The 14,216-nt window shown below is 55.5% G+C and overlaps 2 protein-coding genes across 3 annotated transcripts; both read left to right on the forward strand.

Annotated features, from left to right (window-relative positions):
- Positions 1-6,890: 6,890 nt before the first annotated feature.
- Positions 6,891-11,274, forward strand: TMEM61 (transmembrane protein 61). 2 transcript variants are annotated; one of them, XM_084528099.1, is made up of 3 exons: positions 6,891-6,910; positions 9,476-9,884; positions 10,856-11,274. In XM_084528099.1, the coding sequence occupies exons 2-3, from the start codon at positions 9,538-9,540 to the stop codon at positions 11,142-11,144; spliced, it is 636 nt and encodes a 211-aa protein (XP_084384225.1). In that variant the 5' UTR covers positions 6,891-6,910; positions 9,476-9,537; the 3' UTR covers positions 11,145-11,274. The 2 variants fall into 2 exon arrangements, with proteins under 2 accessions (XP_084384225.1, XP_084384226.1); XM_084528100.1 differs by lacking the exon at positions 6,891-6,910 and adding an exon at positions 7,790-7,827.
- Positions 11,275-12,392: 1,118 nt separating this feature from the next.
- BSND (barttin CLCNK type accessory subunit beta) lies at positions 12,393-14,110 on the forward strand (the record flags this gene model as incomplete). The annotated part of the gene is made up of 4 exons (XM_084528293.1): positions 12,393-12,569; positions 13,004-13,095; positions 13,442-13,639; positions 13,885-14,110. 4 exons carry the CDS (start codon positions 12,393-12,395, stop codon positions 14,108-14,110), a joined length of 693 nt encoding a protein of 230 aa, XP_084384419.1.
- Positions 14,111-14,216: the final 106 nt, after the last annotated feature.

The following is a 14,216-nucleotide window of genomic DNA, read 5'->3' on the forward strand; positions in this document are numbered from 1 at the left end:
GGTGAATTTTTTGTGAAGGCAGCTGAGGACCACAGCTGGTAGGGGGCAGGTTTGGGGGAGCCTCTTCCACCACTGGCCTCCAGCCTCCTCCTGCCCGCAGGGGCAAGCGCTGTGGGAACGTGCAGAAAGCAGTCAGGGCTAATGTGACGATGAAGGCTTTCAGAGGAAAACACTGCAAGATATTTTACTGTTAAGGCCAAATTTTTCTCCTGTTCTCAGCTCCCAGCACGTGTGTTTAGCCTCCTAGTGTTGGATGTACTTGTGGGCCCTTTTCCTCCAAATAAAGCGAAGACTTTTGCTGCCTTGGCTGTTGCTGTTCTCCCCGTCTGGTGCTGTCACTCAGTCACCTGTCTGCTTTCATTTATTTCAACATTTTATGGGCCCACTCCCAGATGATGTAAAGTGCTAAAACTCCAGGCCGCGCTCCAAAAACATCAAACTGCAGCTCAGTGTAGGATCTAGACCTTCGGGTTTACTTACCTAGGCGAAAGAAAAATGGAAATGTTTTATGGAAAGCAAAAGATGGAAAAGGAAGCTGAAACCAACAGTTGAAAATGTTGGCTATATAAGGATTGTATAGCTATTATAGTTACCTCGCATATCCTTTTTATAAGCGAAGCCATCATAGACAGATAAGTTAGTAATTAAGGGTGACAAGAATATACCATTGTTCCAATAATAAGGAACTGTATTAGTCTTATCAAGGATAAATGGAGGCAGATTTAGTATAGTTCAGCATTGTGCTGATGGGCCACAAAAGCCCTTTTTTCATTAGAGAACTCAGGATAGAGCCAGGTCAGAAGCTGATTACTGGTATCTGTTAAGCCATTTCACTTCCCTCTCAGTTGCTCATCTTCTTTTGATTGCAGATGTGCTTTTGTCACAGCCCACGTTGTGAAGCAGCTCCCAGGGCTGTGAAGCTGAGCAGGAGGAAGCAGGAGATTTTGGGAAGAGGGCTGTCTCCAGCCTGTGTTAAAGCCTGGACTCACTTCTCAAGTCTAGCATACTGAGCTGTGGACTCATGCAGCCGTTCTCTGTCTCTTTCTGCCCTCTCCATCCACAGCGAGGCCCATTTATTTTTACAAAACCCTTAAGAAAAAATGATCAGCCAGCAATAAACCATTGTCCTCCCTGAGCGATTAATTACCATTATCTCTAATACCAACTGAGAACCTGCGGTAAGCTCTGAACTTCATTGCATTGAGGTGTTTGTCCACATCCAGACTAATGCCAATGACAGGGCTGGCTTGAGGCGTATTGTGCTGGGGGTGGCACAGTGAATCACCGGAGGAGGAGAGCCTTCTGTCCAGAGAGAGCTGACAGTTTCCTGGCACAGCGGTATTTACACCTCCAGGGAAGTGAAACTACACTCTTTCAAAAAGATGAGCAGCCAGACTAGCTAAGGAAAGGACAGGGTATGTTTCGGGGAGGGAGGTTAACTCTCAAAGTCCTGGAAGGCTTCATACGGAGATGGAGCAGGGAAGCCCCTGAGCTCCATCAGGGATGGCACATCTCCAGCTCAGGGATGCCACTTTCTGGGGGGACCTTCCCTTGCTCAGTCTGGCTCTGACACATTTAATGCCATTATGGAGAAGTTGCAGCCCTTTACTTCCTAAGCTATCATTTTTGTGGGCTTTAAATTTTTTCTGCAGTTACCTAGAAACACAGGTAGGTAAGAAGATGTAAATGCTCCAGGTAAAAAGCGAGGCAAGGTGTTCAGGGAGAAAGCTTAGGTTTTACTAGGTCAACAGACAAGGCTGCGGGCAGGCTCTGAAGGCAGCAGACAAGCTCATGGGCACAGCAGTACAGCTGGAGCAGCACCAGTGCTGCTGGATGGAAGAGGGTGATCTTTGCTGTTTGCAACGGAGACCATGCAACATGAAGAAAAGAGAGCCAAACAAAGCATCTACTGCCTACACTTGTGGAAGAAACATAGCACCTTTCCCAAAGGTCTTGCTCCTTGTAGTCCTCAGACTACCAGGCACTGACACAAATAGTCAGACCTGCAGACCTGTTTTTATCTAAGCATATATCCCTCACACTGATAAAAGGTGTTCCCTCTCCTTTCAGCCATACCTTGCTTATCTCCTCAGGCCACCATGGCTACAACACGAGTTTTTCAGCATTCACTGGTGGCGTGATATTCCCTCTGCAACCACACAGCTCATCACACCAGCGCCAGCAGTGCTTGTAGGCAGCTCGACACCAGGCCAGAAGGTGAGGTAGTGCAGGAGGCACTGGGCAAGGAGAGCAGCTGTGGAGCATCTGGGACTGGTTTTAGTGGGTGTTGAGGTCTTCACACACTGTGGCAGCCAGAAGAGCTAGATGGCTGTTCTATAGATTTCCTAAAAAATTGTAATTAATGCTGCTTTTAAGCTTCTCTTTTGCATTTCTGTGCTGAAAAAGAAAAAAAAAAAAAAAGAAAAAAGAAAGAAAAATAAAAGAAAAAATAAAAGAAAAAGCCTATTACTGGCTCCCTGGAGTCTGCTGTAATGGCTGAGTGCTGGGAGACATTCAGACTTCACAGGGCTCTTGGGAATGTCCGTGTAGCTGGAGCTCATCCCTCGTGTAGTGCTGCATTTGCTGGAGCTCCGCTGAAAGCAAAGTTAGCCAGTTTTGTCTTTGGTTGTACGTGTTTGCTGCTATGTTGAACATTAGCATTTTAATCAAGGAAGCAGAGAAGCTTCAGCCTCATATATTCACTACGTGACACAAAGCTAATACTTGCCGTGATTTAGCAGCCACTGCAGACCTTTGATGCCTTCTCTGCTCAGGTGAAATAGCTGTGCTCATGGCCAGCCTCAGGCATGGTTGTGGGGTTTCCAGGACTGCAAATTGGTGTTTTTTTTTTTTTTTTTTTTTTTTTCACCATGAGCCCAATATCAGCTGATACTCCATCAGAGCTGCAACTTCTGCAGCATGTAAAGCACGCTGGGTGATGGGTCGCATGTGTGTTAGCCTAACTGCTGTGCCTCTTCCCAGAAAAAGGAGCTCAGACCTGAAATGTGCAGAGTGTGTGGGGCCTCCCTATGGGAAAAATTCCAGCAGTTCAAGAAAAGCTTTGCCTGACCAAGAATTTATCAGGAACATCAGGATTCAACGATTTCCTTCGCCTACCCCTTTTCAGGCAAATCTAAAATCCTTTGTAGGTTTCTAGATTTTTCCACCATTTCTTTGTGGAAAGATATATTCCTAGGAAGCTCTTACCATCTTACCATGTTTGCAAGATGGAAATTTCCCTTACAGGGATCCCACAGCTTCGACATGCCCACTTACCTACAACAGCACCAGCAGAGGGCCGCACACTTTCCTGGTGCTGCTGTGATAATTCAAGTTCTGAATGAAGAACAGAAGGAATTTCAGACCATTGCTCATCCATAAATCCTTCTGTGGATGAGATTATCGGGACTCTTCCTTTTCCAGGACTTCCCACCACAACCATGTTCCTCAGTGTGGTGCAGCTTTGCAAACTTCTGGTTAGGACCATTGCAGTCCTGTTAGTGCATTACAGGCTCCAAACACACAGGTTTGGGGGCCAGAGCCTTGCTAGATGATGGACTTTGCCAGTGCAGAAACCACTTCAGAAACCACCAAAGAGAGAGCTATGGACAGTTGCAGGTTGAACCCCAAATAAACCTAAGGTCACAGGTGAAAATTGCGTGATTTCAGGAAGTAGGACAAATATTTTCCGTGCTAAGATTTACTTACTGGATTAAGCGGGAGCGCCTAAGCCAGTATATCAACAAACACATATAATTAGGCATTTTAAGAAGATGCAAATTAAGGCAGAGATAAACAGCAGGAGGTCTCTCCCTTGCTGTACGCGTGCTGGGTGTAGGAACGCCTTCCCATCTGCAAGCTGTAGGGCACAGCAGCTCGGCAGGCTGCACCCCGCTCTGCCGGGCCGCCTATGGGCACCTCATGCATCCCCTGAGGCCTTGGCAGCAGCTTTTAGTGTCCCCTCTATGAGAAGGCAGTGTTATGTTGAGGAATTATTGCATGTAGAGAGCCCAGACCTTCCTCCCTGTATGGGCAGAAGGTGTTTGGGTGCATGGCACGGGTGGAGGCCTGCGGCCTGGCCCACGGTGTGGACACTCCTGGCCTGATATGAGGGCCTGGCAGCCTCACCCCAGCTCGTGGGGCTGATAATTGAAATGTATTGAAAATTCTGGCTTATTTAGCCTGACTGTACAGCGAAATACACCATTTTACATGTGAGCTAGATGTGGTGGATCAAGCAGCAGCACTCTCCCCGAGCAGCGGGAGGGAGAGCCGTGCTGCTGCAGCAGCACGAGGATTGGGCACGGCAGCCTTACCTGGGGGAGGCAATTACAGGAACAATCTCGCTTTCTCTGTTCCTCTTTGTTCCTGTTCTTGCAGGGGCTGAAGCTGTCTTTTATATCTTCTTGTTTTCTCCACCGTGTTCTCACCGTGCACGGGATGTTTTGCATATATTGCCCAGAGATTCTGCCTTTATTATGGAGAATCCCTTTGTGCCCTTACCCAGCTGTGCTGCAGCACCTCGAGCACCAGCAGGAAGGAGAGGGAAGATGTCGAGGGGCCAAGGCCATCCAAGAGGTGCCAGCTCTCTGCCACTTGTGTCACGGGCACCCTCAGCATGTCTGGCCTCTAGCCTGTCTGATTTGGGTTTGTGTCTGCCCTACTCAGGGAACGATGGAAGATCCCAGCTGGTTGTGGGGCTGGAGGAGCAGTGCTTCGGCACGGAGTGGCCTCTCTTACCTTGCCTCCCTGCAGTCCCATGCATGCAGAGCCCTGTACAACCGCTGCCTGGGAGTGCTTCAGAAACCTGTTAACCAAATCTCAGTTAAAAATAATACCGAGCAGGTGACAAGCAGAAGAACATGTGTCATTGTGCTTTGATATGGGAGCTGGTGATTCACGGCGCCCGCGTTGCTCACGGACGGCAGGCGCTGATACAGGTGCCTGTGGCAGAGGAATCCAGGTGTCCTCTGGGGCTGAGCTCTGTCCTGCCCTCCTCATACCTCTGTTTCTCTGCCACCTTTTAGAAAACTATTCTGTGTCTACAAGCAGAAAGAGCCACGTACCCACACATGTTCAGCCAGCCAGAGTGGCTACCAGCAGATGTGAATTACGTGACGGGGCTTTGCATCAGCCCCTACAGCCCATGCAGATAAACCTGGAGCTCTTTTGAACCAGCAAGATGAGGGGCTGCAGGCAGCGCAGGAACAGCAGCCTGGTGCAGATGTATCCATAGAAATGTCTTCATCTGCCAGTGAGGTGCAGCTGTAGCTCGGGAGCAGCGCAATGAATCTGTGAGGGTGCACAGCAATAGCAGGGAGCAGCGTGACAGCCCTTAATGAAATTTGCCTCCACCTGGGTGATTAGGAAGCATGCACAAAGCCAGCTGCCAGTCATACAGCTCATCCTGCACCTTAGATCAGAGCACACTCAGCTTGTTTAAAATCCAGATATACCCACGATTGCTGCAGGGCAAAAAGATCCCGCTGGAACAGGGGAGAGGGGAAGTATTGGCGTCTGACAGGGAGATGAGAACTGAAGGGGTCACCAAGCGGTGGGGATCCCCCTGTGCCACAGTGTGGGTGTCCCACCGTACTGGTTTTGGCTGGGATAGAGTTGATTTTCTTCATAGGTACTGGTATGTGCTGTGTTTTGTGTATAGGGGAAAAGCAATACTGATAAGTATTATTATATGAGTGATATATAATACTCCTCTCCGCAGCTTGGAGCTCTCTCTCCAGGTTCCCCAACTCCTGCACCCCAGGGACCACCGGTGTCTGTGCTCACCGCACTCAGACGCACACGCAGCACTGTGCAAACCCACCCAACACACACCGAGGCCAGCACACTGACAGCCCCAGCCTTACCGGCCCTCAAACCCTGACACCCCCCAGCAGACCTTGACATTGGCCCCTCAGGAGTCTGCCATAAAAACCACAATACTCTGTGTTTGGGCAGATGTTTCCTTTTTTCCTTTTCCTTTTTTCCTTTACCTTTTTTTTTTTTTTTTTTTTCTTTTTCTTCTCCCCCCCCCCTCTTTTTCCTTCTTATTTTTTGATTTTCCTTTTCTTTTTTTTTTGTTTTCCTTTTTTCCTTTCCCTTTTTCTCCTCTTTTATTTCTCTTCCTTTTCCATTTTTTTTCCTTTTTTTTTTCCTTTTAATTTGTTCCTCTTTCTTTCTTTCTTTCTTTTTTTTTTCTTTTGCTTTACATTTTTCTGTTTTCTTTTCCCTTGCTCCTCTTTCTTTTGTGCATTTGATTTTCCTTTTTTTCCTTCTTTTCCTTTCCCCTTTTCACCTTTCTCTTTTTTTTTGCTTTTGCTTCCTTTTTTTTTCTTTTCCTTTTTTCTTTTCTTTTCTTTTCTTTTCTTTTCTTTTCTTTTCTTTTCTTTTCTTTTCTTTTCTTTTCTTTTCTTTTCTTTTCTTTTCTTTTCTTTTCTTTTCTTTTCTTTTCTTTTCTTTTCTTTTCTTTTCTTTTCTTTTCTTCATTTTTCCCTCTTTTCCTCTTGCTTTCCTTTTTTCTTTTCTTTTTTTTTTTCTTTCTTTTTTTTTTTCTTTAAATTTTATCTTTTTCGGGAGGAGGGCAGTGCCTTTCCTTTTTTCCTTTTTTCCTTTTTTCCTTTTTTCCTTTTTCCTTTTTTCCTTTTTTTTTTTTTTTTTCCCCTTTCTCCTTTTTTCCTTCATTTTTTCCTTTTTTTCTTTCTCTTTCTTTTTCCCCTTCCCCCTTCCTTCCCCCCTTTCCCCTTTCCCCCTTCCCATTCCCACCCCTCCCTCCTTTCACCCCTCCCTCCCCCGGGCCGGGAGCATCCCGGGGGGGGGGGTCCCGCCCGCGCCCCGCCCGCCCCCCGCCCCGCCCCGGGGCCGAGCTCCGCGGGAGCCGCCGGGCGGCCGGAGCGGGGCTGGCGGCAGCGGGGTGAGTCCGGGGGGACCGGGGGGGACAGCGGGGGGCAGCAGCGGGGGACCCGCAGTTCCCATGCTGCGGGGCGGGGAGGGCTCGGGACACCGGGAGATGGAGGCGTGCGGTGCTCCGGGGGGCTGCGGGTAGGGTCAGGGCATCCCGTCCCGTCCCGTCCCATCCCATCCCATCCCATCCCATCCCATCCCATCCCATCCCATCCCATCCCATCCCGTCCCATCCTAACCCATCCCATCCCCATGTCCCATCCCATTCTGTCTTGTCCCATCCCATCCCATCCCATTCCATCCCATCCCATCCCATCCCATCCCATCCCATCCCATCCCATCCCATCCCATCCCATCCCATCCCATCCCATCCCACCCCACCCCACCCTACCCCATCCCACCTGCACTGCCTGTGGGATATCACCAGGACCACGCAGATGCTCTCAAAAACTTATTCAGCTCAACGCTTTGGGGCAGTCCAGCCCCTACCTAATGCCAGCGGCAGCACAGCAAAGTCCGAGAGAGGCAGAAAGGAGCCCTAATTACACACCCGTGCCTCGGCGTGTCCCGGTGGTGCTCCTCCTGTCCCATCCATGTGCAGCTGCAGGTGGAAGGGCACCCAGGAGCTGGATTTCTGCTTGCGGGCGCTGGGAGGGATTCAAAAACTCTTCTCATTTCTTGCGTCTCCGGAGAAGAGTGTTTTTCTGAGTAATGCTCAGTAGCCCCTATGAATCACCATCTGCATAACTTTATATGGGGGCTGCTATTCTCAGCATCTCCCTGGAACTATGCAAACTATTAACCTTCCTATCTGCCTGGGAGCTCAACGTGCAGACCTTTTTTTTTTTTATTTTTTTATTTTTTCCCAGGAAAGCCTGTTGAGGAGCGGGTCAAGGAGATGGGGCAGAGCAAAACGCAGCTTGGGAGGTGGGGACGTGGGCTTGGAAGGAGGCACTTGGCTGTTTTCGGAGGGGCAGCCCCTCCTGGGAGCCTGGGCAGGAGATGTGCAGCAGGAGACCCGATGTGCCGGGTGCTGCCTCCTGCCCCGGCGCACACCTCGCACCCACCCGCGCTCCTCTGGCCTCTTCCTTTAGAATAAAAAACCTCACGTGTTATTCAAAGGGCTTTGGATGATGCCCGGGAGAGCCGTGCCAACCCCATGGGGTCCAGGAAAGGTTTTGGCAAGGGGACGTTGGCGATGGCAGCACGGGGGAGCTGCCCCCGCATGGGAGCACGTGCCGGGTGGGCTGGGGGAGCTTTCGGCGCTGCTCCCCGCGCTGCTTGTGTCAGGAGAGAAGGCTTTGTTCTCCAGCTGTCACTCTGCCACCTTCCAGAGGCTCTCCCTCCGCCTTCTGCCTCCCCCTCACTCCCAGATGTGCGCAGTGTGGGGGCCAGAAAATTCCCCATAGCATCCCCCAAAGCTCCCCGCACCGACCCCAAGAGGGTGCTGACCGGGGCACTTCAGCACTTGGTGATGCTCCAGTCCAGGCTTCTGGCTTGCAGGGACCTGTAATTTCCACGCAGTTGGATCAGGAGCTTCACTTGGGGGGGGTTCTGGGGCTTTTTATTCTTATTTTTTCCAAATGACATTGGGTGGAAAATCTCCAGGAAAACGCAGAGCTCTCAAAGGCACCCACAGGTCAGGAGCGTCCTTGTGCCCCCTGTCCCGTGAGGTCCTCCTGTGACTTTCCGAGCTCCCCCTTTCTCCTCGGAGTCCTTCATTAGCGGTAGATCGGATCAGACGGGGTTTCTTTCACTACCAAGTAATTCGGCTTTCCGTGGAGCGAGCCCATCTGATAACGGGGGTCAGCCAGAGCTTCTTTTTCTCAGTGCTTTGTGGCCTCGGCCCCGCTGCCTGGCATAGCAGGAGCACCCACGTCAGCGGCAGGTCGTGCCCTCTGCGAGGGCTGAGCTCGTGCCCAGCAGATTCCTGGCTTTTAACGCAGACGGGGACTGGTTCCTGCTCCCAGCCGTGCCCCGTGCCGGGTGGCAGAGGGGAGCAGCTGCTGGGGGCTCCATGGGGTCGCTCCTCGGGGTCCCTCGCTCCTTGGTCCCAGGGGTGGCCCTTGGCCACCTTCCCTGAGGTCTCTGGGGCTGGGGGCTTCAAGCAGCGATGCTGGGCACCTCCTGGCACCGCAGGGCTGGTTTGTGTCCAGCCTGAGACGAGAAAACACGCGCTGATAATTCTGGAGCGGTGACATCTGAAATTGATGTCCCTCCCCTAACCCTTCTCCTAAGCCTTGCTTTGATCCGAGACCCAGCTGGCGTTTTTCCGAGGCTGCGAGGAAGTCTGGAAAAAAAATACCCCAAAGACAAGAACTATGCACGGCCCCAGGGCTGCCCCCTGAGCTCCCCCGGCTGCGATTTTCATCTGCCGGGATGGGAGCGCCGGGTCATTCCTGCAAAACATTTTTATGGGCAAGGTTTTTAGGTCCAAGGGGGCGGCTGTCTTCCCTCTGCACGAGGGATCCCAACGGGAGATGGTGGAAAAACCCCTCCTGCTGGCGGGTGGCGAGCAGCTGAGGAGGACACCCCACCCTGCCTTGCCCCTCTCCAGCCCTTCCTTGTGTTTCAGGACGCGGCGTCTCATGCGCTGCCTCGCTCTTCTCCCCTCCCTGCCGCGCTGAAACCCGAAGGATGGCAGCCGCCTCGCTGCGCTACGGCGTCACCATCACCGGGGCCGTGCTGCTGGTGACGGGGACGCTGTGCTTCGCCTGGTGGAGCGACGGCGAGGTGGGCTCCTCAGCCGGCACCGGGGCTCGCCTCCTGCCTCCCCGCGAGGCTCAGGCGGTGCCCAGCTCCTCCAACGCGCTGCTGCGCTCCGTCAGCTTCTTCTGCTGCGGCATCGGCGGCATCCTCCTGCTCTTCGGGCTGCTCTGGTCCGTCAAGGCCAACGCCAGGGTGGTGTCCCGGCGCTACCAGTACCACTTCCCCCGGGACCTGCAGTACTTCACCGCCGAGCCCCTGGAGAAGTGGCACTGCAGGTGGGTGCCGCGGGTCCCCCCCCCCGTGCATCTGGGATGAATCGGGAAACAAAAAAGGCTGAAAGAAAGTGTAAAAACGTAAAGCCACAATTGTCCTGTCGGGGCAGGAGGCAGCAATCCTGCTTCTCGGGGGCTTTCGGTGCCCACCAGACCCCAGGGGTGAGGTGGGAGGTGCTCCGGGTGCCTTGTCGGGCTTTGCACCACTTTGTTCCCAGTTTGATTCCTGTGCCGGTGGGGTGGCATCGCCCCGGCACCGCTGGCGCTGTGACAGCCAGAGCCAGCAGAAAATGCCACGGTGCATGCCCTGGCATCCCGCACGGGGAGAATCAGCCCCCTCCAAACTGCCAGTGCTGCGCAGGGCAAAGGTTTTGGGGAGGTTTTCCCTGTACACACGCCGTGTTTGTTCAGCTGGAAGCGGCAGCAGCGGGGCTGGTGCACGGAGGGCTTGGGAGGGCACGGGGTGGGGTGGGACCGCACCAAACTGGCAACGTGCTGCCCGGCTCCAGGCAGCCTCTGGGCTTTTTGGGGGTGCTTTTGGGGCTGCAGGAGGGGTTAGGAAGGTGGTGGGGATGCTCTTCTGCCTGTGGGTGTGGAATGGGGGCTGAAAGCCAGCGCCTCGCTGCCTCACAGCCAGCCTGACGTGTAGCTGTAGCCCTGGTGCCGGAGGTGGCAGCTTGCCTGGCTGCATCTCCTCTTCTTGGGTGAGAGCTCAGTGGGAACGGGGTGATGCTGCCTCGTTGCAAGGTCTCACCGATGGTTCCTCCCACGTGGCTCCTTGTCCTCCTGCTGCCAGGCAGCACCTGGCACGGTCTCCGCTTGTCTCCAAGCACACACAGCCCCGGGCTCAGGGCTCGTCTGATGGGGCTGGAGGATGCTCCAGGTGACAGGGAGCCGGGACGCTCCAACCGGTGGGCGCAGGGACGCTCCAGCTAACGTGGTGCACTGCCGGGTGTCTTCTCCTCCCCTCCCAGCTCCTGGGACTCCAGCGCCATCCCCACCTACGAAGAAGCCCTGAGCTGCAGACCTGCCCACGGCGCCCCGGCCCTGCTGCAGCCGGCGGCGAGGAAGGAGGAGCGGGCGGCGCCGCTGTACCACTACCTGCAGGAGGACGAGCGCTGGCAGGGCGGTGGCCGCCGCCGCAGCTCCTCCGACGGCGCCCTGTTCCGCCCCAGCCCCTCCTGGCTGGAGGCCCAGCACCCCGGGGAGCCGCGGGCGACGCCACCGCCCAGCTACGAGAACATCAGCGGCCGCGGCGCCTGATGGAGCGCGGGGACGGACTCTGGGTGGAGGCGCGGGGGCTGTCCTGATCTCCGGGGGCTGCGGGTCCTGTTCGGGTAGCAGCATGCTGGGAAGGCTTTGTATTTTTAATAAACCCCCTGGGGAGCTCTTAGTTTGGCGTCGTGTGACACCAAAGGGTGGTGGTGGCTCCGAGGTGGTGCATGGCGCGGTGCCGTGCGTCGCTCAGGTGCCCACCAGCACCGATCCAGGCCTTTCGAAGCAAGAGCTGTGCAATAAAAAGTGCAGCGAAGAATAAAGGGGCTGGCTGGGGAAAATGCAGCCAGCAGCCCTGCTGGGACCGAAGGAGGGCCAGGAGCCGAAATCTGGGCTGCTTCAGGGAGACCAGGGGCAGCGGGAGGTGGAGAGTGCGGCGCCTGCTGCCTCCCCTCTGCTTCTTTCCCCTCCTCATTTTCCTGTGCACGTCCCCATCAGCCGGCCACGTCCCCGTGGAGCGATGCTGCTGGGGGAGAAGCACACATCCCGTGCCCACGCTGCCCCTCAGCCTTCTCGGTGCCCTTCCACCCGTATCTCTGTCTCTTCCACCTCGCTTCATCCTGCTTAGAGATGCTCAGTGGCTCGTGCGTGCGCTCGGGGCATCCGTGTGCATTTGCTCTTTCAGCCAGCACCCTATAAAAAATTAAAATAAAATAAAATAAAATAAAATAAAATAAAATAAAATAAAATAAAATAAAATAAAATAAAATAAAATAAAATAAAATAAAATAAAACAGACATACAGCGCTGCCCTGCCCTCAACAAGCAGCTTTCCATCTGTGCCCAGCACCAATACGTGCACACACACACACATATAACGTAACACAGCCCTTTGGGGCTGAGGACACCCCACAGCTGAGCCCATAGGGGCTGAGCCCGTTGAGCAGCCCCGTTATTTACCCTGGGCTGTGCAAGTGCCCGCGGTGGTTGAGCCAGGTCCCCGTCCCTGCCACGCTGTCCCCTCCCCGCGGCCGAGTGCCCCCAGGGAAGGTTATCCGGGCACGTGCCGGGCAGCTTCGCTGGAGTGTGACCGGCGGGCCGGTGTTTGCATTCATTACAAACCCATTAAAAACTGGCTGGCTCAGCCCTGGGCAGGACCAGCCCCATGTGCGGCGGCTCCTCAGCCCCTGGCAGCCTCTGGAGGAGGAAGAAATTGCTCCTCGCCCTGCCCCACAGCCCTGCTCAACGTGGCCGGGGCGAGCCAGGGCTCCCCGGCCCCCCACCCCGCTGCCACCCATGGCTGAGGAGAAGACGTTTCGCTACGGGTTCATCATGCTGGGCTTCTTCCTGGTGATGACGGGCATGTTCATCATGAGCGTGGAGAAGCCCCAGATCTACATCACCTTCTGCGCCGTGGGCGTGCTGCTCGTCGCCGTGGGCATCACCTGGAGCATGTGCCAGTGCTACCCGCGGGTAGGGCGCGAGGGCCGGGGATGCTGTGGGGTGCTGCGATTTGTCACGGGGTGGGGGGAGAAAAGCTCAGGGGGCTCCGGGTGCTTTAGGGGAGCTTTTCGGCAGCCCCAGCATTTGCAGTGAGGGGAATCGGGGTTTGGTAGCCTGGGAAAAGCCGGGTGTCCCCCCCCAGACCTGCGGAGTGTCCTTGGCAGAGGGCACAGCCAGCACGGCGGGGCAGCCACGCGTCCCTCCCCGGGGACACAGAGCTGGCACAAAAGGTTTTTTTCCAAGCGTTTTTGCTGCTCTGGGAGGTGCACAGCTGTTCTACATCAGGGGCTGGGGGGCTCCCAGGACCCCCGTGGGGATCCCTGGCACCGGGGTGCCGCTGGCCCCATCCCCGCAGAGCCCCTGCGCCCCGTGCAGCCCCTGGGCTCTGCCTTTTTCCCCTCCAGGTAACGTTCGTCCCCGTGCACCCCGAGGCCGAGTGGTTCCTGGCTGACAAACCCACGGTGCCGACAGAGAAGGACAGCCCAGGGAAGCTCTGGTACGTCCCGGCGTTGCTTTTGGTGAGGGTTTCCAGCTGGGCGCAGGGCTGCCCGTGTGCTGCCGGCAGCAAAGGCAGGGTCAGCACAGGGGAAAACCACAGGTTTTGGGGCAAAAACCCAAAAATCCAGCAGGGGAAGGGGTGAAAGGGGGGCAGGACCCACATGGGATGCCAGGCTGGCCCTTCCCGCAGCTGCTGGTGCAACGCTTCCAGCCGGATCCCCACGGGCATCCTGCCCCGAGGATGCTCTCGGCCGGTGTCAGCCACAGCACCGGGAGCAGCCCCATCGTGCCCTGGCTTTGTGGGGCTGGATCCTGCCCTAAAACCTCTCCTCCTTTACCCCCAGCCCGCAGGCTTCCTACAGCAGTGCCTACGAGAAGAGCCTGCCCTCCTACGAGCAGGTCCAGAGGCAGGCGTCGGCACAGCCCCGGCCCCGCAGCTGCTCCCAGCCGGCCCTGCAAGCGAAAGCAGAGGTGCACCGGGAGCTGGGGGGCGGCCAGGACCCCCCCCAGGAGCCACAACCCCATCCGGAGACCAGCAGCTGGTACGTGGCGGCGGTGGGGGGCTTGGGGTGGGGTGCAGGGTGCCCACACGCACCAGTAAAACCAGTGCATGGGGGTGCAGACGTGCTGGGAGGGGGAGCTCAGTGCCAAATTATTCACCACGGTGAAATCAGGAGAAAACGGGGCTGGCTGAGTGATGCTGAGACCAACCCCGCGGGGCCAGCTTGGGGTGGGGGAACCCAAAAATTGGTGTAACCACTGCTGGCAGCCTGTTTTGTCCCCGCAGCTCCCCCCGGACACCCCCGGGGACCGCGCCGCTGGCGTCCCTCCTGGAGGACCTGGACACGGCGTCGCTGGAGAGCTCCGTGCCCGGCAGCCCTGTGCCACGGGGCCGGACCCCTGGTTCCCCAAAAAAAGCCACGGGGCAGGAGGACGACCTCTACTATGGGCTGAGGGAAGGGCTGGACGCTCTGCCTGAGGACAGCGATCGCCTTTTTGAGCCCGAGAACTGATGTCCTGGGGGGGGGGAAGGCTGCTTGGCACGGAGGTGTCGCGTGGAGGGGGCGCAGCGCCGAGGAGAGGGGCTGGGGCTGACCCCAAAAATGCAGTGCTGGTGGT

The sequence above is a fragment of the Aythya ferina genome (assembly GCF_964211825.1).
Source record: "Aythya ferina genome assembly, chromosome: 8".
In the NCBI taxonomy this organism is placed as follows: Eukaryota; Metazoa; Chordata; class Aves; order Anseriformes; family Anatidae; genus Aythya; species Aythya ferina.